Source organism: Malus sylvestris, chromosome 6 (genome assembly GCF_916048215.2).
Source record: "Malus sylvestris chromosome 6, drMalSylv7.2, whole genome shotgun sequence".
Classification (NCBI taxonomy): Eukaryota; Viridiplantae; Streptophyta; class Magnoliopsida; order Rosales; family Rosaceae; genus Malus; species Malus sylvestris.
The window spans coordinates 32,474,307-32,499,592 of NC_062265.1; the positions used below are offsets into that span (position 1 = coordinate 32,474,307).

The 25,286-nt window shown below is 36.6% G+C and overlaps 2 protein-coding genes and 1 pseudogene across 6 annotated transcripts; 1 reads left to right on the plus strand and 2 right to left on the minus strand.

The window, feature by feature from the left end:
- The first annotated feature begins 1,690 nt into the window (after positions 1-1,690).
- On the plus strand, positions 1,691-5,853 carry LOC126627018 (uncharacterized). Of its 5 annotated transcripts, XM_050296436.1 has the most exons (7): positions 1,691-1,975; positions 2,155-2,291; positions 3,056-3,194; positions 3,424-3,515; positions 3,902-4,492; positions 5,053-5,411; positions 5,535-5,853. In XM_050296436.1, exons 4-7 carry the CDS (start codon positions 3,498-3,500, stop codon positions 5,641-5,643), a joined length of 1,077 nt encoding a protein of 358 aa, XP_050152393.1. In that variant the 5' UTR covers positions 1,691-1,975; positions 2,155-2,291; positions 3,056-3,194; positions 3,424-3,497; the 3' UTR covers positions 5,644-5,853. The 5 variants fall into 5 exon arrangements, with proteins under 5 accessions (XP_050152393.1, XP_050152392.1, XP_050152395.1 ...); XM_050296435.1 differs by lacking the exon at positions 2,155-2,291; XM_050296438.1 differs by lacking the exon at positions 2,155-2,291 and having other exon boundaries at positions 3,905-4,492.
- Positions 5,854-10,937: 5,084 nt separating this feature from the next.
- LOC126627025 (dof zinc finger protein DOF5.4) lies at positions 10,938-12,508 on the minus strand. Its single transcript, XM_050296447.1, has one exon. It carries the CDS (start codon positions 12,240-12,242, stop codon positions 11,268-11,270), a length of 975 nt encoding a protein of 324 aa, XP_050152404.1. The 5' UTR covers positions 12,243-12,508; the 3' UTR covers positions 10,938-11,267.
- A 7,737-nt stretch (positions 12,509-20,245) lies between these two features.
- On the minus strand, positions 20,246-21,055 carry LOC126625635 (26S proteasome non-ATPase regulatory subunit 2 homolog A-like; annotated as a pseudogene).
- Between the last annotated feature and the right edge of the window lie 4,231 nt (positions 21,056-25,286).

Below are 25,286 nucleotides of genomic sequence, written 5' to 3' on the forward strand. Positions count from 1 at the left end.
TCTGCTAGTTTTTATATTAAAAACTAATGAAAATAACTTGAAAATTTTGAATTTTAACGAAAATGACAAAATAAATGGTAAAGTGAATAGTATCATGATTGACTTTTTAGTGTAAAAATGTGGTTTTTCGTTAAAGTGAACAATACCAAAAGCTCTTCTTTAAAGTTCTCTTTTTTATAATTATGTTGTTGATACTTAATTGATTTTAGGAAACTTTAACGAAAAGCTCCTGATATTGTTCATTTTAACGAAAAACCACATTTTTACACTAAAAAGTCAATCATTGTACTATTCACTTTACCCTTTATTTTGTCCTTATCGTTAAAACTCTAATTTTTTAGCTATTTTCATTAGTTTTCCTTTTATTTTAGCAATTTGAGACTGTTTAAGCTTTCAAAAACGCTTTTTAAATTTTGTCATAAAAATTAGACTTTTTGTTCAACGTTCAGTTATCGTTGTTGTTTGTTCCAAAGACTCTTGCTTTCCAAGACTGAGTTTATGCTTTTGTAATGTTGGCTTCCAATGCTAGAGAGACTGATCTAAGTTTCGTTAACTAAATACCATGACAATTGATGATTAGATTATTACTTAAGTGTTGATTAACATGCTTATTTCTTATTGGTGACGCGTCATTTAATTTGCAAATTTAATCTACCTAATATTCTCTTCTCTCATAGTAAGTCCACCCCTAAGGACTTTGTGCCAGCACCCAACCCATTTATCCACTTCAGTGAATAGTGATAGACTAATGAATAGTAGTAGACTAATGCATCTCCACCCCTAAAACTAAATAGCCTAGTTAATTTTATTAAAATATTATTAATTTTTATTATAAAATAATAATTTGGTTTTTTACTTTCTGATTTCTTCTTCCCTTCTTCTTCTTCTGGAAATAGACCTCCTCCTCACCACACCAACGCTCCGTACACCCACCAAACTACTCACCACACCAACGCTCCCCCAAAAATGGACCTTCTCCTCCTGGAAAAGAACCTTATGGGTCTCTCCATGGCAAGAAATTCAAGCTCCCGCCTGGTCTCATACCTGTACCTGTTTTTGGAAACTGGCTCCAGGTCGGCGACGACCTCAACCACCGTAATCCCATCAACCTCGCCAAGAAATTCGACGACTGCTTCCTCCTCCGCATAGGGCAGCGCAACCTCGTCGTCGTCTCCTTACCGGAGCTCGCAAGGGGAAGGGGGACATGGTGTTGAATATATGGATTTATTAGGGGAAGGCGATTGATGGAGTTCCAGGGATCGAGTTCCAGGCGTCGGATGGGGTTCCAGATGAGAGAGACAGTAGCCATGACGTCAACATGGTGTCAAATGAGTCGTCTCCTTCCTCTGTCGATTTTAGGTCGGCCTGTGGACTGGCTTGGGCTGGCTGCCAGGCTATTCCACCTCTGGTAGAACTGCTCTCAAATTCTGGTCCACTCCAAAACTTCTTCAAGGACTTGCGCTTGTAATAGTACTAAATAGCAGCTAATTGTACTTATTTAGCAGGACAGGTGGGACTATCGCGAAATAAAAAATTTAAAAAAAAAAGGAAAAGAAAAAGAAAAGGGAGATGTCACCGAGAAAACATAATCTACAAGATTTCGTGTTGGCTAAAGCGACAGTTCAGTTACTATAAATACCTGCTTTATTCATTCCTTCATGAGTATTCAATGTTTTAACTGTCCTTTTAATTGTCATGTTCCTTCTGCAACGGTTAGCTTCCTCTAAAAATGCTTTATATATGACTCAACAGCCTCAAATATCTTGGATTTTGGATACATTTTTCGTTTATACCAGCAATACTTAGGGTGAAAAAATCAAACACAAAACCTCAAGCGCAGATGAAAATAATTTTAACAGCTTTAGTTGCAAGCTCCTCTCTCGATTCTAAATACTTGCATTATGATTGAGTATATATGTAGATGCAGAGCAGCACCGAAGAATCTGCTTCGGATTGTTCTGGAGTGATAAGAAAGGTAGGTAGTTTTGTTTATCAATTATAATCTAATTCAATGATTTTTTGTTGAGTAATTCAGGTTGTGAAAAGTTGGTGAACTGAGAATTCTATTTTCCAAATATATGTTGTTTTGGTATTTCTATGGTTTTTTTTTTCTCAAACTAATTGGCCTAATCAACGTCTGCAATGAGATTATAGGTTGTCATTTTCATTATCTCCTCCTCAAAGGTTTACTTCCACATCTCAACTATCTATATAATAATGATGGAGACGAGTGTAGAGGGATACAAACTTATACCATTGAAGAATCAAGTTTTATAGAATCCACCCAAAAGGTTAGTTGATTAATATTGAATTGATGATTACAATAGCAGCCACAAGGCTTAAATAGACTTAGATCGACCAATGGGAAGCTTAGGGGAGGGAGTCTAAGGAAATGTACAAAGAAGTCTTAGGAAATGTAAAGAAATTAATAAAACGTTAAACAAAAAGTCTTATTTTTATTACAAACTTTAACATGCGGTTTTGGAAGTCTAAACAACCTTGGATAGCTAAATCCATCATAAATAACAGTAAAACTGTGTTTTTGAACCGGGATGTCGTGCTCTTTGCAAAAAGGTATCATGGGCTCAAAACAGAGCTCGGATGCTGAATTTGTAAATTCCTACGATGTCCTTTTGTCATCCTTCAGATGTTGTACATCAAATAACCAGAAAATTTTGAAAGAAGAAACGTTGAATCATGGGTTTTTCTCTTTTTGGCAATTTATTTAATGTATTAACCTAAAAAAGAGGGGGCAACATTAACCAGAAAATTAATTGGGAGAAGAAATTTAAATCAGTGTTACATGTGATGTTCAATTCACCTAATACAAGTAATTAAAACCCCAACCATGTGTGTTAGCACAAATACACAAATTCCCATGTGCCAGGTAAGCAATGCTTATGTGGGAATTTTTCATTGGATTTGTTACACAAGTTTGGAAGTTTTATAAATTTCTGCATTTGCTTCTGGTAAAAAATTGTCCAAATTCAGGATGCTTATCTCTTAAATTCATTTTTTGTATTCAAGCGGTATTCTGATCTAATCTAAATTACAGAAGGGAAATCGAAGTCTCGAGAAGAGAGTTACACTGCTCCAACCAAGTTGGCTACATTTTGTTCATTTAATCATGAAGAGTTTTCAGTAAAATCTGTTTGCTTTTAAAAGACATGAAGAATTGGACATCTTCTAATCTCGTAAGCCAGATTCTGATTTTCTCTGCTTTTTTATTTGAATACAAAAGTGCTTTTTTTGCAAGTTCTTATGTTGCTTCCTCCTAATTTTTTCATGATGATTTTGTCTCAGCATTTTTTCCAATTTCACCTGCATTCTTGACTTCTATTTACGTGGATTAAATTAAACAACATAAGTTTTAATCTGTTGAAACAAAACCCTGCCTCTGAAGTACGATTTTCGCTAATGCAGGTCGCGGAAGGATTGTTAAAATCTGGATTGTTTGGAGAAGGTTCTGATGAAATGGTGGAGCCTTCTATTTCATAATGTTTTGCACCTGCCAGGTGAGTAGCAATAGTTGCAACACTACAACAGTTTTAAGATTTGATCTTTACGAACAAAAGGGAAATCAGAAAGAAATTACGAAGGATAAAGGTTCGATTTCATACTAACCGAAGTAAATATACCTCAAAATTTTGTGTCTGAATTTTCTTTCTTTAACGTTAGTTTAAACAAATGCATGTTTCTGCAAAATATGTGTTTGCATTACCGAGCAGGATGTGTCAAATTAGTTCCAAACCTTCTATATCACCGCCTATGTGTGCACTAATTGTTTCTTGACATAGAAAATTATTTGACCTATTAATTTGATCAGTTGCATAATACCAGTCTCGTTGTTTTTCGTTACTAATAGCGAAATAAGTTTTAGCTGTTCTTTCGTATTGATTAGCAGTTCAATAGGGTGTCCATGGATGGCCATTCAACCATGGTCTTCCAGCCTGTTTACAATTCCTTCAAGTTCAAAAATTCCGAAGCCATGAAGGGATTGAAGGTGGAAAAAAGTACTAGTTCAAACGATGATAATCTGTTCATTTCTGATTTGCAAAGTCAAGACAGTGAGGTGGTTCTGAATCCACATCCAGATGATAGTCAGAATATGCGCGCTATAAAGGAAGCCGTGACAGCTGGTGATTGCGCAGCTTGGAAGGATTCTGCTAGAAAGGCTGCAATGGACTATGACTTGCCAGAGTTGGTTGCATTCCTTCAAGGGAGCAGCAACTACCAGTTGTTCAAGGACATCTGCATTGACAAGGAAGTTCGATGCAAAGATAAGTGTTCCGTAGAAAACTGTGAATTCTATCATAGTAGCACTGCTTGCATGCTTGATTCTGATCCGGACAGCGAGAGCGAGTCAATTAGAGAATCTCTGGACTCGGAGTCATCCACTTCAACGGATGAGAATGACTGCAAAAAGGATGATCTATCAAATGATCATTCAATCAAAAAGATCATATCCGAAAAAGTGTTTTTGGTTGGACAGGTACGTCCCTAAATATTTCGTTGCTCGAACTGAATCCCCTTGAACATAAAATCTTATTTGTTGCATCTTCGGAAAACTGTCAACTAACGCTTCACTTCGAGTGAGTACGTAGGATGAAAATGCTTACAAATTAGGTTGCAAATATTGAAGGATAATATGCTCATCCGTCACGTCTTAAACAGTCGGAGGAGATTAATGCCACCTACGACGTTACAATTTATTAGGTTTAAGGGTCGGTATCAGATGGCAAATCCTACCAACCAGTTGGATTTTATTTTACGCGTTTAGAGACCATTAAAGTTTGTTTCATTTTCTGAAATCTTTTATGTGATCATTGGTAATACGAACATTATAAAAGATGGAGAGTCAAGAGATTAGTTTTAGTTTCTTCACTGTCACGTTTGTGTCATTCTCTAGACTCGCAAACTTCCAGCACGAATTAATGCTCGATCAACACTGCATAAATCGAGCAATACGAACACATACATATTGGAACTATCTTAGCCATACACTAATCATACATACTTAATTGATTCCGTCTCTGATTTCGCGTTGTTTAGGGTCCAAGTAACGCAGTCTTGGCCGCAAACTCAATGGGATTATCTATAACTATGGGTGACAACAGACGGACAAGCAATGCTTCTGTAAAAGGTGACCTAGAAAATACAAGCGGAAGCGCAGAGTTTCATGCCCCAGAAATGGAAAACATGTTGAGGCATGATTCGTCCGAAGATGGGATGTCAGATGGCCTAGCAGAATCGAGTCAACGACACCAGCATTGCAGCAGAGGATCCAGTTCCTCTGCATACGAACTTCCTTCGGGCTCGTTTTCGTACTCAGGAAGAATACCAGGTTTTGGCAGCATCTCTTTTCGGTCGAGCAGCAGCACAACTAGCTCTCGGTCTTTCTCTTTTCCCATGTAAATTCTCATAACTTCACTAACCCTAATTTTTAGTGCTTGCTCTTATATATTTTCCTCAGTTATTGTAATACGTGGATAATCATATAGTTTTTTCTATTTGAATTTTGATATGATGAGCAGATTATCCTCGGAATGGAATGGCAGCCCGGCGAGAATGGGGAGCGCTGACCATAGACAATTACACCGGCACCGGCACTGGGGGATGCGATTTCTCTGCTGCAAATTCTGAATGTCACACACACACACACACTTAATTTTCTTTGCTTTAATTTTTCGTCCGGGATGTTAAGCCTTGTGCAGCCTTGCCTTATAGATCATACACACATATTCTGATGTGAACAATAACATCATAATACTAGTCCATTTAAAAATGTTTGGATTTCTGCATACATCAAGGTTTGCTGAATGCAGTTTTATTAATTTCATGTCCTATTGTTTACTTGAAGTGAATTTTATGGCCTCGTTCAGTATGTAGGATTGGATTCAAGTGAATAAATCAATCACTATATCGACGGTATGTTGAAGGAGAGTGTGAAAAATTGCGTCCAACTTGAAGATAGAGAATGGATTACTCGTTAACTAAAGTTATCCATGACAGTCCCCCACAAAATGGTAAGTTTAGGACGGATAAATTTTTTTCATGTCTCGTTCCCTTAAAATGAAAAATCATCCATTCTAATTTAGTCATAGACATCAAATGAAACCTAAGATTATTGATGAGCATGCTTCTGTAAATCTTTGGACTTATGAAAAGCTTTTAAGTGCTTATGATGGTCACAATGTACGTAGTGTTGCTAATTCATGGTTGATATATATGTCATGGACCTACGTAATGTGTTATAACATAAGTTGATTGGTAATACACATCGGAGTGGGATATATATAGTCCTGACTTTCAAAACCATCACCAAACTGATTTATTAACATAGCTAGATCAACACTAAAGAAGCTTAGAAGTTAGAAATTAATAACTGAATAAAATTAAGGGAGTTTTAACGAAAAGTTCGTGGTACTGTTCATTTTAACAAAAAACCACATTTTTACATTAAAAAATCAATCCTGATACTATTCACTTTACCCTTTATTTTGTCTTTATCGTTAAAACTCATAGTTTTCAAGCCATTTTTATTAGTTTTCCTTAAAATTAATCCATACATGATACAAGCAATATTAATAGAAGAAAATTCAAACACAAAATAAGGGGGGTGTATTCAATTAAGAATTTGAGATATTTTAATGGATTTATAAATCCATGGATTTTTATGGAGTTTAATTGATTTGTAGATATTCCATATAAAATTTTGACTAAATTCTCTCAAAATCTCATAGGGAGATGTGAGATTTGTAGATACTTAAAATACACTACAAAATATCTCTAATTCCCTCTAATTCCTCAACTTTCTCATATTCTTTAAAATCAATTTCTAATTGAATACATCTGGAATGTTATAAACTTATTTAAAATCCTAATTAAATACACCCATATTTCTAAAGATTTTAATAAACTATCTTAAAATTCTAATTGAATACACCTTGAATTTAAGGGAATCCCTTAAAATTTTGATTGAATACCCTAGATTATTAAAAGAATTAAAACCCCTCAAAATCTCAATTGAATACAAAAGATGAGCAGTCTGAACTATACGAGCTACAAACCTGTTGCAATGAAATGCAATACTTACCGCAGTGGGTCAAAACCATAAATTTTGCCCCAACTTCCTCCTCAAGTTGATGACCTTAAAATTCTTATATAGCCAAGCTCCATTTTCAAAAGGCCCAAATGTTTGGTTGAAAGTAGACATTCCTATGGCAAACATCCCAAACTGTGAATGTCAATCGACAAACGTCACGAAAACGAAAAGCCGACGACAGCCTATCTGCCCAACTGTGTGAGGTTCTTCTAAGTTTTAATTACTTGCAATGTGAAGTCACAATCCATGCCACATAGTTGCTTGGCCGCAACATGGTCCATGGACTATTTATTCGCCTTTAATGGCAGTTCTTGGGCAAGAAGAAAGGGCAAACAGCTCACATCTTGATCATCTGGCCTACAGTTATGGTGGCGTACTGTTGTGCACCGCTCATCGACCATTGCTTGCTTGGACCAATGCAGCTTGCACATGCGTCGCAAACAATGTCGATTGATATCTTATCGAGGGAGTTGCAGATTGAATTAGGACAGTCAATCATGATTCAAAGCAACGTGTCCGCTCTTTATACTAAAGTTTTAATTTCCTTCCAAAGTACAAAGTTTCAACATACCATTGATTGTTTAGTTTAATTTTGAGTTGCTATTAAGAAGATGTCGAAATTGTGATGCGATGAAAAGGTCAAGGATTTGAATGTGCAACCATTAAGGAGATGTGGAAACTGAAACATGACCAATAATTGATGACAACAAGAGCAGAGTCACCAAACCATGATATTATCCAAACATGAGGTGGAATTAACACTCTTAACACACCTTTTCACCTCGCATCACAGCTCGTGAGGTGGGAGCACGAGAGTCGTTGGGCTCAAAACGTGATTTAACATATTTGTACTATAAAGAAAGTTAAGACTTCTCCCTGAAATGAATAACTCAAATGTTTATAAGCATATGCAAAAATCTTTTAATTCTTCGATGTAAAATCAAACTTATAACAAAAACCTTCCCACTTCAAAACTCGATGTACTTTCACATATAATTTTGACTCCGCCACTCGTTTACAAGAATACATAGGTATTATATTCCTTGAGTCCTAAGTCATCCATGACCTTCCCCTTATCTCAATATCATCGGCATGGTTAGCCTAATCAAAACATATAAATTTGAAGTCCGTAGTTTATGCATGTGTATATTGCAAGTTGTAAGGAACCTGATGAGGCACACGGACACCGAATGCGTGGCTCATGGAGAGAAGAGCTAGTCAGTCGCTGAGTCAGAGGCCACTTCCGGTTCTGAACTTGCCCATCTGGACCCCACTCCCTTCCCACTCAGTAGTACCCGTTTTTACCAGTCCCCACCAACCCACCTAACTAACCTGCTATGGGTCCATCACCATATAGTATCCACGTCATCATCTCCACCATCTTCCACAGCTCACTCCAACATGCACATGTTCGTGTGTCTATCTGCTAATCTACACCCGTTAGTTGATGAGAAGTAGCGTTGATGAGGAGAAGAGATCTTCTCAGATCTCGGATCTTTTCCACCAAGATCATCGGATCAAGTGATCCGGACCTTTAAAATTTCATGCAATAGTCAAAGATTATTATAGCTTTTAAGAGGTTAAAACAGATGGACCGTTTGATGAAATTTCAAAAATTCAGATCACTTGATTCGGTAGCCTTGGTGGAAAAGATTCGGAGAGGATCTCTTCTCGTTGATGAGAAGTAGCTCTGTTTAAAATATCAGTATTGGTAGAATATTGAGGTGTAAATTTGTAAAATATCAGTAAATATATCGATATTGAATCGGTTGTCTTCGATGAAAATGATGATAATTTCCTAAAAATGTTGAGATTTGAAATAAAACTTTAGAGGATGTCAAACACTAGTTTAAATGAAATATAAGAGTTTCTCCCATATTTAACAGATTAGAAAATATCAACGGAATTTGTCGGTTAGCATAAAATTTAGAGTTTCTCAGATATGAGGTGAGGTTTAGTTTCTCAAATCTTTCTCTAATTTTTCCGATATTCCACAAAAATATCGACTATACCGAAGATGTTTCAAACATTTGTCTCTATGTAAAAAAAAAAACACAAATATCATGGTGTAATAGACCAGTAATACAAAGTCACACGTTAAAACATTTACACATAATATTATATTATTGACTAAATTTGGGGGGAACAACTTATCTACAATTAGATTTCTATATAGCAATACACTAGTAATGCTACCATAAGTAACTTTCACACGTGATAATACTCGATCAAACGTAAAATATATAAGCATTGTGATGTTCCATTTAATAGCTATAATAAATTTATCGATCTATAGGTTTTAATACATAAGGATAAGAGTACATTCTTACATTTTTTGTGTTGACATCGCTCTCAGTATCACTCTCGTCACACGACAAATAACATACTCCGATTGCATTCAAGATTTTTTCCAATTGAGCACTCAGTTGTCGTCAGTAACTATACAACATAGAGTAGACGAGAGCCAGGACAAACCGACCCTCCTCGGTCCCTGGCCCATAGCGTAGGCCCACGTGGCCACTTCCACTATCTTCCAAACCTCCCCCTCTTTCCCATCCCCTCCGCCACGTGGAGTCATAATCGCGCGTGGGACTACTTCCCGATCCAAGTGGGCCCCCACTCCCCCAACCAATTTGCCAACTGACGCTCCTCAGTACCCGCGCACTGCCCCCCCCCCACCACTCGTCCGTACACTAATATCAGCACCCGCCAAAATTAAAAATTAAAATAAATATCTCAAACTTGATTAAAATTATTTTGTCCTAAATTTATTTATCACAGTTTGATAAATTTATTTATCACGGTTTGATAAATTTATTTTTTAAAATTATGTGATCAACGTTCATAAATTTTAAAATTTAAATTTATTTAATGATGATGAATAAAGAATAATTAACTTAAACGCATCCAAATTGCCGCCATTTCACTGTTAATCCTTGATGACGTACCAAATCCTTAAGTTCCTGTTTGAATAAAGAGCAACTAATTATTTTACCAAAATAAAAAGAGCTACTAATTATAATTAGTAAGTGACTAAATAGACTAAGCATATATGAGTAAATTAACTGAAATTATCGAAGCATGGCAGAAGTTAAGCAAGCTGATTAAATTGGACCGTTCGTCTTCTCGTACTTGAGTTTGTAGTAAATTAGGTTTTAAAAAAAGTTAAAACGATAGTCGGATGACGGGCGAGAACCTAACATCTAGATGTACTAGACGGATTTAAATAAATTTATTATATTTCGTGTAAATAAATATCTATTTATACTTAAAATATATATAAACTATAAAATAAATGACATATATATTATAAAATATTGAAAAATAATGAAAATATTGAAAATAAACATATAATGTATATTTATTTAAGTATTCAACCAATCCCTTATAATGTGTTAAAAATATAATATGTAAAATAAAATTTATCTATTTTCTATCCATAAGAGTCGCAACCTAGGCGGGTACTTAGATGAGTCGACGGTTTAGGCGAATGCCTAGAGGATTTAGGCGGGTGCTTGTGCGGTCTAAGCGGACACCTCAGCAGATCCAGACACACTTTTTTTAATTTTCAAATGCTGGCGAGCCGCGTAGCATCTACACGGAGCTAGCGGAAATTTTTAGAACAGTAGTAAGTAACTAGATAGCTACTGCAGATATGAATAACTTAACCGAGGTCCTCGACGCAGGACATGAATTAGATTACGCCATCTTAACCAAATCAAAGCGTCCGCTTATACCTAAAGTTCGAATTTCATCCTCGTAAATTCAAAACAACATTTCATAAAAAAGCTGAAATTAAGGAAGAAAGTGATCCCAAACACAAAGATCAAAGTAAGCAATTATAATATTTCTCTCTATATATTTGATTAATTCAAATCGAAATACATGAGAGACAAACCCAAAAAAACAAAATCAAAATTAAACACTAACACCAAGTTAGTTGCAGATGAGCCTCAAGACGCAAGAGAAAACCCAAAACACATTCCAAAATCATCAAATTAAACCCCCAAAAAAAAACACCAAGGAAAAAAAATTATAATTATATAAAAATTTACATAATATATTCATAATTTTCATAAAAAGACCCTCTCAAATTTAAATTTCTATTAACCAAATTTGAGATTTTTTTTTTTAAATCGATGGTTAATTAGAGAGAGAGATTTTACGGGAGGTAGAGAGTCGGGTGGTCTTGATCAGTCCATTGACTATGACTCCAGTATGCTTGATCAACGGTGTTAGGAAGATCAAACAAACCTTGATCACCTGATCCCGGTTGCCAATCCAACGATCCAAATCCTCCTCCTCCGACGTGGGATCTGTTTTGGAACACTGATAGATCCACCTGCGCCGTCTGATCCAGCAATCCACCGCTGATCTCCTGCATCTTCACTCCCTGATTCTGCTGCCCCCATTGGGTTTGATGAACTTGATTATGATCATGGTTGCCTTGCTGATTAAACGGCGAGCCGTTGATGTTTCCGAAGCTAAACGGCATGTCGTTGGAAGACGTGATCAAGCTCGTGAAGCTCCCGATCTCCGAGAAAATTCCGTTAATCTCCGTACTATGCTCCAGCAGCGCTGCCGCCGAAGCGCCGGGCTCAAAGCCACCGTTTGCGCCGCCCTGAGAAATGAAGAAATTGGATTCCGGATTATGAATATTGCTCAGTAAGTTGGAAGCGGAGCCGGTCGAAGACGGCTCTGAGACGGCCTCCGTGGCGGCAGTGGCAGCGGCCGCGGTGGTATTAGTGAGGCTGGAGCTCTCGCTGCTCGAACGAGAGCTGGATTTGTTCTGATCGGCGCTGCTCGGTTGCGGTGGAGGAGGCGGCGGAGATGATATCGGCGATGACGAAGATGAATTTTTCGTCTTGGAGCGTTTAGTTTTGCGACATCCGCCGCCGACGGGGACGTTGCGGAGGACGCCGCCTTTGGTCCAGTAGCGGCGGCAGGCCTTGCAGAAGTGGCGGGGCTGGGAGAGGTTGTAGTTGTTGTAGTAGCAGAACTTGGTGTTGAGGGAATCGCACCGCGGGCACTTCAAGGCATGCTGGTTCGGGTGCTGATGCGGTCTCAGCCGCGGGTCTCCTCCTCCCGAGCCCCCGAAGAACCTCCCTCCACCTCTCACTGAATGAATGTCTTGCATTTCAATTACCCAAGTTGACAGACTGCTGAATTTTTCCGAGAAAATTGATCGATTTTTGAGTTTTCTGGGAAAAAGCTGATGGAATTGCTGAATTTTCCGGGAAACTTCGCTCACATTTGCGTACTTTGAGTGTGCAATCTTTTCCTTATCACACACTGTTTTGAGTTGTTCTTCTAGAGAGAGAAAGTGAGGAGGGAGAGAGAGAGAGAGAGAGAGAGAGAGATTTGGAAGGCGAAGAAGAAATTGTAAGCTGCGAACGCCGACAAATATCCCTCTCACATATCTTTCCCGAACTCATTCTTTTTTTATCGGAAATTACCAATTTCACCCCACGACACACGCAAACGACACTGCGACACTGACCAATGCTCGGAGTGCCGAAAAAGACCGAAATGGCCTTACGAATATCAAAATAGTGTGAAATCGTGGGAGAGGAATAAGATCGAGCCGTTGGTTGACGACACGTGGACGGCGAGAGGGGAGCGGGATTGCCGCCTTGTCGGCCACCCTAATTTTATCGGCTGAGAGGAGAGAATCTGGTGGAGAGGGCGCCACGTTGCGGAACGCTAGTGGTGAGTTCTGGAAAGTACGTGGAGGTTACTGTGTGATGTATCTGACGTGATGTTGTCCTCCTGTTCAGAGGCTTCGTGTGTTTGAAGTTGTTTTCTGATGTACGGTCTACGATGTACCCTTACATATGTGATAATCTAAATAATTACATTGTTAAGGTTAATTAACAACATGATAAGCGAAGGTTATATTTTTCTTGTGTAGGCTTATTTTAAACCGTTTATATTTTAGAATGAGAGGGCTATATAGATTCAGCGACGAAGTTAAGATTTTAATTCATACGTGACGTCCTTGTCGTGTTTCTAGAATTTATATGTAAAATAGAGACAAAAGAGTATTATTATTGGTTAGTTATGGTGATTCGTCCATTGTATAATGAAAATTAGTGTTATTGTTACATGTAGAGAGATGCAAATAAGAAATTTTAGATTGAGAGCAAATACAACAAGATGATAATTAAAACAACATGGCCAACAAAATTTGAGGTGGGGCATGCTCTTAGGCACTATATAGCTGAGTAAAATTAAATTTGTAGACAAAATTTACAAATTAAATGATGTGTCACCAATAGAAAATGAGCATGTTTATCAATGCTTACTTAATAATTCAATCATCAACTTCCATTTTCTTTAATTTAGAAAATTTGTCTGCAAACTCAATCTCCCTAGTATTACTCCTATGTGGCTTCGCCTCTGGAATCAATTGAAGCCAATCTTATGTATGAAACATATAAGTGTTGGATGAGAAACCAGTAGTGTAACAACTCATAAACACCAAATATGCGTCCTTCATGGTCCTCACGTACTAGGGAAAATCCTCGCAATGATCTAACACCTCCACTACATATGGACCGAAATATCTCACGACATTGTGAACCCAGCTCACGTACTGCTTTAATAGGTGAACTTGGAACATACTACAACCACATGTGGTGAATTTACAAATATTTTGCAAATTTGAAAACAAAAACATGGACCAATGTCCCCAAGCAATTAGTGGGATCTTTTATCTTGGATTTGAATTTGGTAACTTTGCACTAAATTATTGATATGAATGACTCCATGATATTTCTCCATCTCTTATTACATATTCTTCTAGCGCCAACTGCCAAGCACTAGAAATAAAATTGAATTACTACATGCGGGAGTGGAACCTTCACGACTTCCTCTCTAGCCAACAATTTATCATCAAAACTTGGATGGGAAGGCTGCGTCATTAAAATAAGCATCGTATTGCCAAAAGGAGGAGGTTGGATGAGGCATATTGCCAACTATTTTAGACAAAACTTGATCAATGAGTACTACATAATTAAGCTCCTAAAAAATAGAATTAAGAAGGCTATCCTTGGTTGTTTACCACCGTTTGGGGGAGCAAATCACACACAAGTCAAAGCTAGCGTTGTTTAGAGTGTGAATTCTCGAGAAATTAAGGGATGGAGTAAGATTCTTTTCCTGTCATATTCTCCTTTTTTTTCAATCTCCTGTATTTGAACTATCACAATTAAGCCACATCAATATCTTGTGTTGACTTATTTATAGAGATAAATAAAAAGAGGAAAGTGAGAACGGAGGGGCGGAGAGGGGATTTGGAAGGCAGATAATTATACTCCTTAAGTGACCTAGCATGCGCTTATAAAGAGATAAGTTATTCTACATATTGTATATTAGTTTTATAGTGAAACATCAACTTCTTTTATGATATCAGAGCATATTAACTCACAAATTAATCCGCTCCCCCATCACCTATACATATTCTACATATAAAAAGGACGTGTTAAGATTGTAAATTCCATTTTGAGGTTGATGGATGCACATTAGTGCCCCTAATTATATTCAGTAACGAAACTTCCCTACTAACTAAAAACAAATGATTACTTTCCTATTTATGATCATGAAACTTGTCATTTTGGCAAAGAAATCAACCAACCAACCTCGAATTCAAATTTTAATTGATCCAACGCATACAACGATCGAAAAATTATTGCACCAAGTGTCTAATACAGTGGCCATCTAACCCCTCCTACCCTTTGAAATGCATGCATCTGATTAGACGATTGATGTATAATAATGCTTAATTGCTAGCCGTTGATGTTACGCATATATATTATATAGTAATAAATTTGTGATATAATGTTTAAGGCCCCATGTCGTACGGTCCTAATCAAACGCAGTTTGACTGTTTTTGGAGCCCAAAGTCTCAGTCCTTCTATCAAAGTCTGCAATCTCAATTGACTGAATGACAGTGTTGTCCCAAGCAAATGGCAATTGTCAAAATTGTCACCACATCACACCTGTAGATATTTCTTTCACCCAGAAGGATCCTCGTCTGATTTTATTTGTAAGGATGCTGAGAATTCTTTAATTATATTCGTTCATTATACATTATACGGTCAGAAATTATTATAAATTTTTTATTTAAAATTAAATATAAACAATACCTGACAAAAACTGAACGTACGATGTACAATGAATGAATGTGATTGAAGAATCTCCGTGATCCTTACAAAGAGGATCCGACAAGGATCCTCTCTCTTCTTTCACACATCTCTTTTTATTTTTAACACATATTTTTTTTAATTTTTGATCATTGATCGAATGAATTGAAGAATATGAAATGATATAAATTAATAAGAGATGTGTGAAAAGTAAAAATAGGTATGTGGATATCATGCTCCGTTTCTTCCTATGGTACTCATATCCACACACTTATTTTTATTTTTCATACATTGATTTTAATTTTTAACCGTCAGATCGAATGAATTGAAAACGATTAATGACCTAAAGTTAATGAGAATGTGTGAGAGGAAAAAAATGGGTGAATAACACTATTCTGCTCCCTATCGTATATGTGCGCCCTTAAGAAGATAGAAAAGTAGAAATCTTGATTGCTAGCTTTGATTAACAATCTTTACCAAAAAAAAAAAAAAAAAACTTTGATTAACAATAAAAGGGGAACAATAGTATTATTTATACATACAAAACTATCCATATCGTTAACTTTACCATATATGTGTACTAGAGGGCATGTTACGAACCTTCTGAGTCATACCTAATCATTCTTCCTTCCCGTCTTTTCTACTTATCTTGCAATATTGTAGGATTGCATGAATCAAAAAGCGTTCTTAACCGTTTAATTAATATTGGTGTAATTCAAGTATTTAACTGAGTAACATAGTTTTTTTATTTCTTGGATAGCTGTTAAGTGACTAAACAATGGTTTTTGACATGCTTGGGGTGATGGCCTAAAAAATAGACAGTTAAGATTATCCAGAAACATTATAAGATGAGAAAAAGAGTTAAAAATTCGAATAAGAATGTTGTTAGTATTCGTCATGAATCATATAAAGTTTTAAATAAAATAAATCTCCATTTCTAGCTAGGGAGCACAAATCAAGGGTTGTTGTTGGTTTTGATCAAAACCAGAACTGCGACAAAAATAATAGAGACATTGGGGTAGTGTCAAAACTGTCAGGCACTGAAAATGATCGAGTGAAAATAAGTGGTATCGATTGCGATTGCATCAATGAGTGAGGGAGACTCATGAACACATAGGGTAAAATATAATAATTATATAATATATAATATTATATTGATGGAAACAGCTCCACATGCGCATGGGACGGTGGTGGGTCTGCAAATTAGGTCTTCTGGTATTTGTCCACATCGCTCTCTCTCTCTCTCTCTCTCTCTCTCTCAAATTGTAGAAGCTCTACATGCATGCCTTACTACATATCTGCATAAATAGAAGCCCTCCCTTGTTTGGAAGTGCAAGCAAAATTAGGCTAAACTGGGTCCTCTCTCAACTCTCAAGTTTTTGTCACCTTTCCCAATCCCATCCCTAAGATTGCCAAAAGATATCGTGCTTGATCATCTACTTTGTTGTACCATTTTAATGCTGATTGTCTTCACTATCCTCGAGAGAGATAAAAAGAGAATTTTCAATGCATCCAAAACACTGTTACGCCGTGTTATTATTGTATTTGTATTCATATTATAACATGTGCATTTGTTGTTTATTAATGTAATTTACAAGTGTGACATTATAATCTATCGCTATCTATAACCAGTGTTTGAAATTTTTTCGTTACAGTTGATGTTTCTGTGAAAACATCAAAGAAAGATATGAAAAGGGAAGATGACGTCCCATGTCGAAGAAACTCTTAAATTTGGGCTAAAAGCAACAGATTTTGTCCATTTTTCTATATATTGGTAAAATATCGGAGAAACTCTTATATTTCGTCCAAACTAGTGTTTGACATTCCCTAAAGTTTCATTTTAAATTTCTACATTTTTTAGCAAGTTTTCATCATTTCTTTTGAAGACAATTGATATTAATATTGTTTTCGATATATCCATTGATATTCCACAAACTTACTTATCGATCTTTTTAAAAACTATCCATAACATAGCACGAGAAATAATAATTACATGACAAATATTCCCAATTCATGTAAAATTTCTCTTCCCTCTCCATGCCAAGTACATTGCCGCCAATGCCACCAACTTTGAGCTCTGATCAGTTTCTACAGGCCCAGTCGGTTGGAGTGGAGACAATCCTCTCAATTTCTGCCCCACCCCAACCTATAATGTGGAATTGGGATCCAACCCACCCCCACAACTCAATAACCCCATACGGTTGAAGTTCTTTCTAAATCTAGTTCTACAAACCTTCTTATGCTCCATTGGTTCCTTCCTATTGTTTTCCCTTTGACGGAAATCTATCATCCAAATGTCAAATTGTAGTGGACATGGACATCCAACATCCCAAGGGTTAGGTATTCACATTTCTTTATATATACGTCCTCATGTGACGTATATTTGAGAAGAGAAATACGAATTACTGAGATATAGTTAGAGGATCGTGTACATATAAATACACAGTACATAGAGCGTGATAGCTTGAGTTATTATTGATTGCTTCTTGTGGTCAACTTTTTGCGAGAGAGATACGGCCGGTTGTAAGTAAGAACTTGTAAAACTAAAAATTAAAATTGTTGTAGATTAAATCATGTTGGATCTTGTTCCTTCGAGATCAAAGTTGGTGGAAGCAAGCGCATGAGCTAATGATCTTAATTTTGGATTATGGTGCAAACAAGTAACAACTATATTTACAAATGAATATTTGGTTGATCATCATGATTTTGGTGGATAATGTTTTCTATCTCTGACGTGTGGTTTATGTTAAGTCTATATTATTATTTAGAGGTTTTGACAAGGGATAATGCTTGCGTTCTCTCATTGTGGGACTTACTTGTCACCTCACTTACGATTAACGAATTTTTATTGTTCGAACATTATAATAGGGATGTTCATTTTCTTTATCATCGTCTAAGATGATATTTGCAAAAAAAAAATTCAATTTTGAGATTTTTTAGCTATTCATATGCATAAAATAAATTGTCAGTTCATTATGAAAATGTTACTTGTTACCAAAACCGTTGGTTGATTTAACACATATGTATGACTAAACAATCTTCAAATTAATGATTTTTAAAGATATGATCTTGAGACGATCATAAAAAAATGAACGGCTACCGATGATAATATTTGAATGATAAAAATTCATTAATTGTAATTGTAGAGACAAGTCCCTCATATTATCCTTTAATAGGTTTCATCATGCACTTTTAGAATTCAATAATATTTGGCCCCATTTTATCTTGTTTTTATCATAAGCTATGCTAAATTTCCTTTGCAAATTGACACACTGGGAGTTGGTTTAAATGAAAAATAAAAACAAAATAAAACAATCTTCAGCCGACGCAAAGTATGAACTCAATACCTCCTCTAGCAGAAGTGTAGAAAGGATGTCACAACACTAAAAATTACCATTTAAAGTGTAAGCACGTCTGGAAATTATTTTTAGGAAAAAAATTCCAAAAGTAAAATCCGTTCTTGATCGATAGAGATTTTTGCATAAATTAACCTTAAAATCGAAATAATATCGGTTCTTGATTGAGATATATTCATGAACCCTAAAATATGTGATAGAACATGAAATCTTGAGCTATGAAGAGAGGCGTATGAATCCAATGAGGTGATAGACAAATGCAGTGGTCAACATTTTGGTCCCCATCTGGCCACATGATATGATAGCAACAATTGCAAGTGATTGTCTCTTTGTATTCGCCTCTCTTTTGGTCACACTGGCAATTTCGATCGATGTCAATGGAGGAAGATGATGAACCCTAATAATTAAGATCCCACGGTCCACATCTGGTTGATATTATACAAGTACGTCCCAACAACTCCTTTCTAACACAATGCCTGTCATTTTTCGATACCACGCATATTTGTGAATCTTCTGCATTCGAAATTATTACGTCTAAGATTACTTGGAGTCTTAATTACCCTCTTAATCATGCCCAATTATGCAACTATGATTTTTTGATTCTCTGCACGTCACACCAAGAAACGGGGTCCTCTTGCCAGTGGTCTAGGTTTTAGCAATTTGAGCCAAAATATCTGGCAGATGTCATGGAATACTCAATAAAAAATATCTCATAGGTCAGGCCAAGCTTTCGTGGTGACGGGTTAGGAAGAACCTAACACATAGTACCAACCCGTATATAACATACTATGCTTTTATGACATTGGTAAGATGAGACATTAACCTTTGTGACGAGTTCTATTTGGTGATGAAAAAAATATTTGGAATTTGCATGATATTTTTTGCAGTGATGTAAATGAAAATGCAATCTATGTTGAGAAAAAAAATTTAGAATTATTTGAGAATGGGATTTTTTTTTTCAGTTAGGAAATTGGAAAAATCATAATAAAAAAACCAGGCGAGATTTTTTTATTCTGTACATTGGAGAACCTTCTCAAAATCATAGACTAACTATGGGGAGCTTATTGTGCAGGAAAATGTCAATAAAAAGGCACTTGACATGGTTTAAAGAGTTTCAATGTGTTTCGACATTCCATCTGTGCACATTTGGCATGTCAGGGCGTGCGTTAGTCTCGCTTGCTGTTGATAAAAAGCGAGGATCGGCGCAGCATGCCTTGCTACGCGCATAGGCTTCCGCTAGCCATGCTCGTTGTCGACAAAAAATGAGGCTAAGCATGTCAATGACATGCTTTATGCCGTTAATTTGCGGTGGTTGGCATACCAAGCGACACTTGAATATGCGTGCGTGTGTGCGTATGCGCGCGCCCATACATATTACATTGCATCCACACTCTTTTTCACTTCTCACTCGTCTATGTTAAATTATGTTCGCCGTTTCTGTTTGATTTCTCAAATCCGAGGTCCAAAAATTAAAGGTGGTGTATGAAAAGCATCAAAGATATGTGAATATTATCTCCTTAGGTCATAAGTGGATGATCGACCATGTCGATATGTGAGCTATGGAAGAATTAGTAATGTAATTGTGATTCTTACATTTTTTTTGGTAATTCGTTTATTTCATATTTTATTTTTCACACACAAAATAACTTGAAAACATTACTGTTTGCTTATATAAATAGATTAAGTATGACACATCTTGCTAGAATAAGTAAAGAATTCGAACCAAATAACTTAAACTGGTTGTCGCATATGAAAAATTTAGCATTGGTCACTCCTTTCCACTGGTGGGACCAATCCTCATCCAAATTGATGCCAAAACTAGTTATCTTCCCGGACGTACTCTGGATTCTCCTTCAAGATGATAAATCCTTCCGAGATGGGAGACAGGGGGAGAGACCTTTTAGTAACGAGCTCTGCTCCCATCACCGGCAGCAAGAAGAACGGGTGTTGAGTGGGTCTGGAAACCAGTGATTGTTTTGGGACGACCAGCCTGGCCAACAACATCAACGGCTTGGCTAACTCGGACATGGACGGACAATATATGGTTTGAGATTGTCGTCGACGGTCAGCAACATTCTCGACTGCATTACCAAACTAAGAAAGTAGAGAACATATTGATGTCTTCCGTATCAAGACATGCATGCAGTATGCTTATGATTCCGCCAAGTGCCGTTGGCGATAGCAAAAAGCGATCAGACTACTTTGGCGATAGCAAAAAGCGATCAGACTGGTCTGCATTTAAGTTAAGAAACCCTTTCCCAAATGTACAAGACCTTGAGCAATTCGCAGGCACTAGGCAGAAAAGAAGGCCATCGTCTTTGTAGTAATAGCTCGAAAGATTGCGAAGCATGCCGGCAATTCTAGCATTGTTGGTTCCTGCACCCAGCAAACCCTAAGGAAATCACTGCAGCCATTGCTACTTGTGAATCTGTATCATGGTTTAATGTGTCCATTGTTAGAATATGAGTATGAAACTAAATATTATGGTCGGTCGTAATGTTTCAATTGACATAGAAAAGTCTTGCTAGAAAGCTTAAAACTATCCTAATTCTTGTAGGTTAATTCAGATTATCATAGTACTTGTGAGACTGGAAGTCTATTTTGCTGATGCACTCATAATATGTTTGGATTCATGGTTGGTATCCTATGGTGATTCTAATAGGTGAATTATTGGGATTAATCTATTATAAATAGTGGGCACTGCTCTCACAAAATATACGCTCAATATTGAGCTAAGACCTATTGTTAGTTTGAATACTTTTGGTTTTGCAAGAGAGGAGAAGGTGCACTGTTTAGAAGTCTACTTTGGCTTCTTCTGCTACCGTTTTTACAGGTTAGTTTGTCATTGTGATTTTAATACTTGTATAAATTTGTGGTTCATGAGCTTAATCTCTTAACTTATATTTATGATAAGTTGAGTCTTACATCCATAACATTGACCATTGGATTGGATATGCAAAGGAGGCCCGACGGATCATATTTTGTTCTCCATTGTACTGTAAAAGATGCTCTGACGAACTAATCGCCATTTCAACCCCCAACTCAAGGAGAATTTTTTCATTGTTATCGGAACACGGGTGGTACACCACGTGTTTTTATATAAGTAGTTGGAATTTTTTTTTTTAAAGTTATTAACTTTTTAACACACATATCTCACTATTTATATAGTGACATGTGGTATACTAACCTGTGTTCCGGTCATACTGAAAAATCTCTCCTACTCAAGAATATTGCATGTTTCTGCTTGGAGTTTTCGCATAATAATCAAGTTTTAATATTTATTTTTTATTTTCGAGCTAGGGACCAAACCCTTCCTTCATTATCTAGGATCTTCTCTTTATACCAAAATCGATCCACTCAATAATTTAAAGAAAAAAATAATGAAAATGACTTGAAAACTTTGAGTTTTAACAATAAGGACAAAATAAAGGGTAAAGTGAATAGTACCAAGATTGACTTTTTAGTGTAAAAATATGATTTTTCATTAAAGTGAATAGTATCGAGAGCTTTTCGTTAAAGTTCTGATAATTTTTAATCATGTTAGTAACCCTTGCAACATAAGTCAAACCTCGCATTGCCCCGTGGAAATCATATGACCCTTTACCTCCTTAACCCATTTTTTTGCGTCTCACTTTACTCCCACCGCCAAGTTCATCAACTATGAAGTACGGATATAGATATGAAGACACGACATGATATGATGGTCGATACGGCAATTTATAGAATAATAAAAATATATTTATAACATACTTTTAAATGACAAAAAATTCAAAGAGGGCATATGGTTTTGTTCGGGTTGTTGGGCTTTAGTCCCATTTAAACCCAATAAAAGATAGGATGTGGTGTCATTTTGGTATAGAGTAACAAATGACGACAATTCGTATTTAAAATGCCTGGAAAACTCAATGAACAATGACGTTTTAAAGAGGCAAAGGGTTTTGCTGATCATCTTCTTCGCGAGGCCTTCCACCAGATCGCGTCAAGGCCGCTGTCTTCCACTGCACAGGGGAATACCTGTATCCAAACCGTCGGATACTCCATCCGTCAGTCAACGATCGACAGAGATTCATATCAGAGTTGTATCCGAGTCGTAACGTATCCCATATCGAGTACCCGATACGTGATACGGCACTAACCTGGCGTATCCATGCTTCTTAGTATGGTAAAAAAAGGTGTTTGTTTTTACCAACCACCTTCACTTTGATGATGCCTCGAGCGATTACAAGGCAATAGAGAGCAAGTTTAAGAAGAAAGGGAACGGGAATGTGGTGCCACACAGCTTGTGTATTGGAATCTGACCCTAGGCAAGTACAACGAGTTGGACACTAAAAAAGAGCGGAAAAAAGGCGTGTCGTTGCTGAATGGATTCAACGACAATTTGATTAAGTTGTTGGTGGACAATGACGGGGAAAAGTGGACTGGATCATGTCATGGGATCAGCGGTCTCTGACTTACTGATATCTGATGCTCATGAATCGTCCTTGTTTTGATTTCGTTGTTCTAACTCATGATGATCCCCCAGGAAGTAAAAACTATTGGGGACAAATTATACTTGTACTGAAGGGCACTAAATTAGGAGTTGGTTACTGATTAACCTTTGTTAAGTGTGATATTTGCTACGATGCATGAATATGCGGACACATATACGAAGATACAACACGATATGGGAATACGTCAAATGAACAAGAAGAATTGCTGTATGACCACAAGGGAACATGACACGACACGGGGGATATGAGGGGTACCACCGTGTCCATGCATCGTAGGGGATATGGGGTTTCTCAGTTCTGCTACTGCATGCATTTTTTATGGATGCAGGGTTTAGGGTTTTAAGCATTAATAAAATTTGGGGCTTGGTGAAGTCCAAAAAATCTTGAAAAAGGATGATAGTTGCATGGGTGGTGTGCAGAATCCAGATGCAGCACATGACTACCCAACTGACGTACAAGGCCCATGCTCATACTTCTATCTTCTTTTCTCCGGATACAATCTATTTTGGAAGTGGAGCGATTCGAACACATGATTTTTTAAGTGTAATGATAAACATTACATTCTTAAGGGTTCGGTTGAGTTTTCTATAAGGTCGGAACACTTTTTTTCATAAGCGTTTATCTTAGGACTCTTGTTATCATAAATATTAGGAAACTTTAACGAAAAGCACCCGGTACTGTTCACTTTAACGAAAAACCACATTTTTACACTAAAAAGTCAATCCTGGTACTATTCACTTTACCCTTTATTTTGTCCTTATCATTAAAACTCAAAGTTTTCAAGCTCTTTTCATTAGTTTTCCTTAAATATTAACCAAATTTTTATCAGAAACACAAATTTTTTTTTTTTTTAAATAAAGCACATACCATATTCTTCTTTATAAAACACTTTTACCACCTAAAAGCGCTTTTGAATTTCTCATCTTTTGAAAATAGGAAGGGGAAATTGACTGGTGTACATTCAAATGGATGGAATTGGAGTTATTTAACAATTATTGACTTGATTTGGATGCATGATGTATCATAGATTTGCTATCAGATGATAAAGACTAGTCAACACTGGAATTTCTACATATATTTTGTTTACCATAGATAGGTCTTTCGTTATCATCATTTTCTTTCACATATATCACCATACAAAATATGCTAGAATATAAAAAAACCAAGACAATAATTCAGATTGAATCCCCACATGAAATTAATGGCAGAATATAAAAAAAATGTAAATTACACTTTCATATCTCAGGTTTGAGGTCTATTTTAATTCCTTACAACATCTTCCAAACATTTCACTTTCATACCTTAAGTACTATTTTATTTCAAAATAATACATCTATTACATTTTCCATCCATTGATCATTTAAATGCTGACGTGGCTACCACATATATGCCACGTGATTGCCAAATGTCTGCCATGTGGCAAAAATAATAATTTTTTAATTTTTTTTTTAAAACCTAAATCTTCTAAATATAAATAATAATTATATATATATATATATATAAACTAAAACATTATCCCCCTCATTCTCATATCATCTCCCTGCAACCCCTAAACCCATCTCCCCTATCTTCCCTGCAATCCAGAAAAAAAAAAAAAAACACACACACACACACACACACTTAAAACCTTATACCCCTCATCCTCCTCTCTTTTCCCCGCAACTCCCAAACCCATCTCCCCCATCTTCATCTTCTTCCCTGCAACGTAGAATATATATAAAAAATAATAATTTAAAAAAACACTAAAACCTTATCCCCCTCATCCTCCTCTCTTCTCCCCGCAACCCCCAAACCCATCTCCCCCATCTTCATCTTCTTCCCTGCAACCTAGAAAACAAAAAACAAAAAAAAACAACCCTAGATCCCGTTTCTCTATCACCAAGTTCGTGGAATGGGTGTGGATTTAAGGAGTGGGGGTGTGTAGAGAAGGGAAGAGGGTGGGTGCGGAGGGAGAGAGGGTCACGGGTTGGGGGGTACGCAAGGAGGGTCGTGGGCGGGTGGGGGTTGTTTCTGGGTTTCTGGTTTGGGGGGGGGTTGGGGTTATTGGGTTTCTGGATTTTGGTTTGGGGGGTTAACGGGGGTGGTTTATTTCAGCTTTTTTTTATATTTTTATAATTATTATTTATATTTAGAAGATTTAGGTTTTTTTAAAAAAAAAATAAAAAAAAAATTTTTGCCACGTGGCAGACATTTG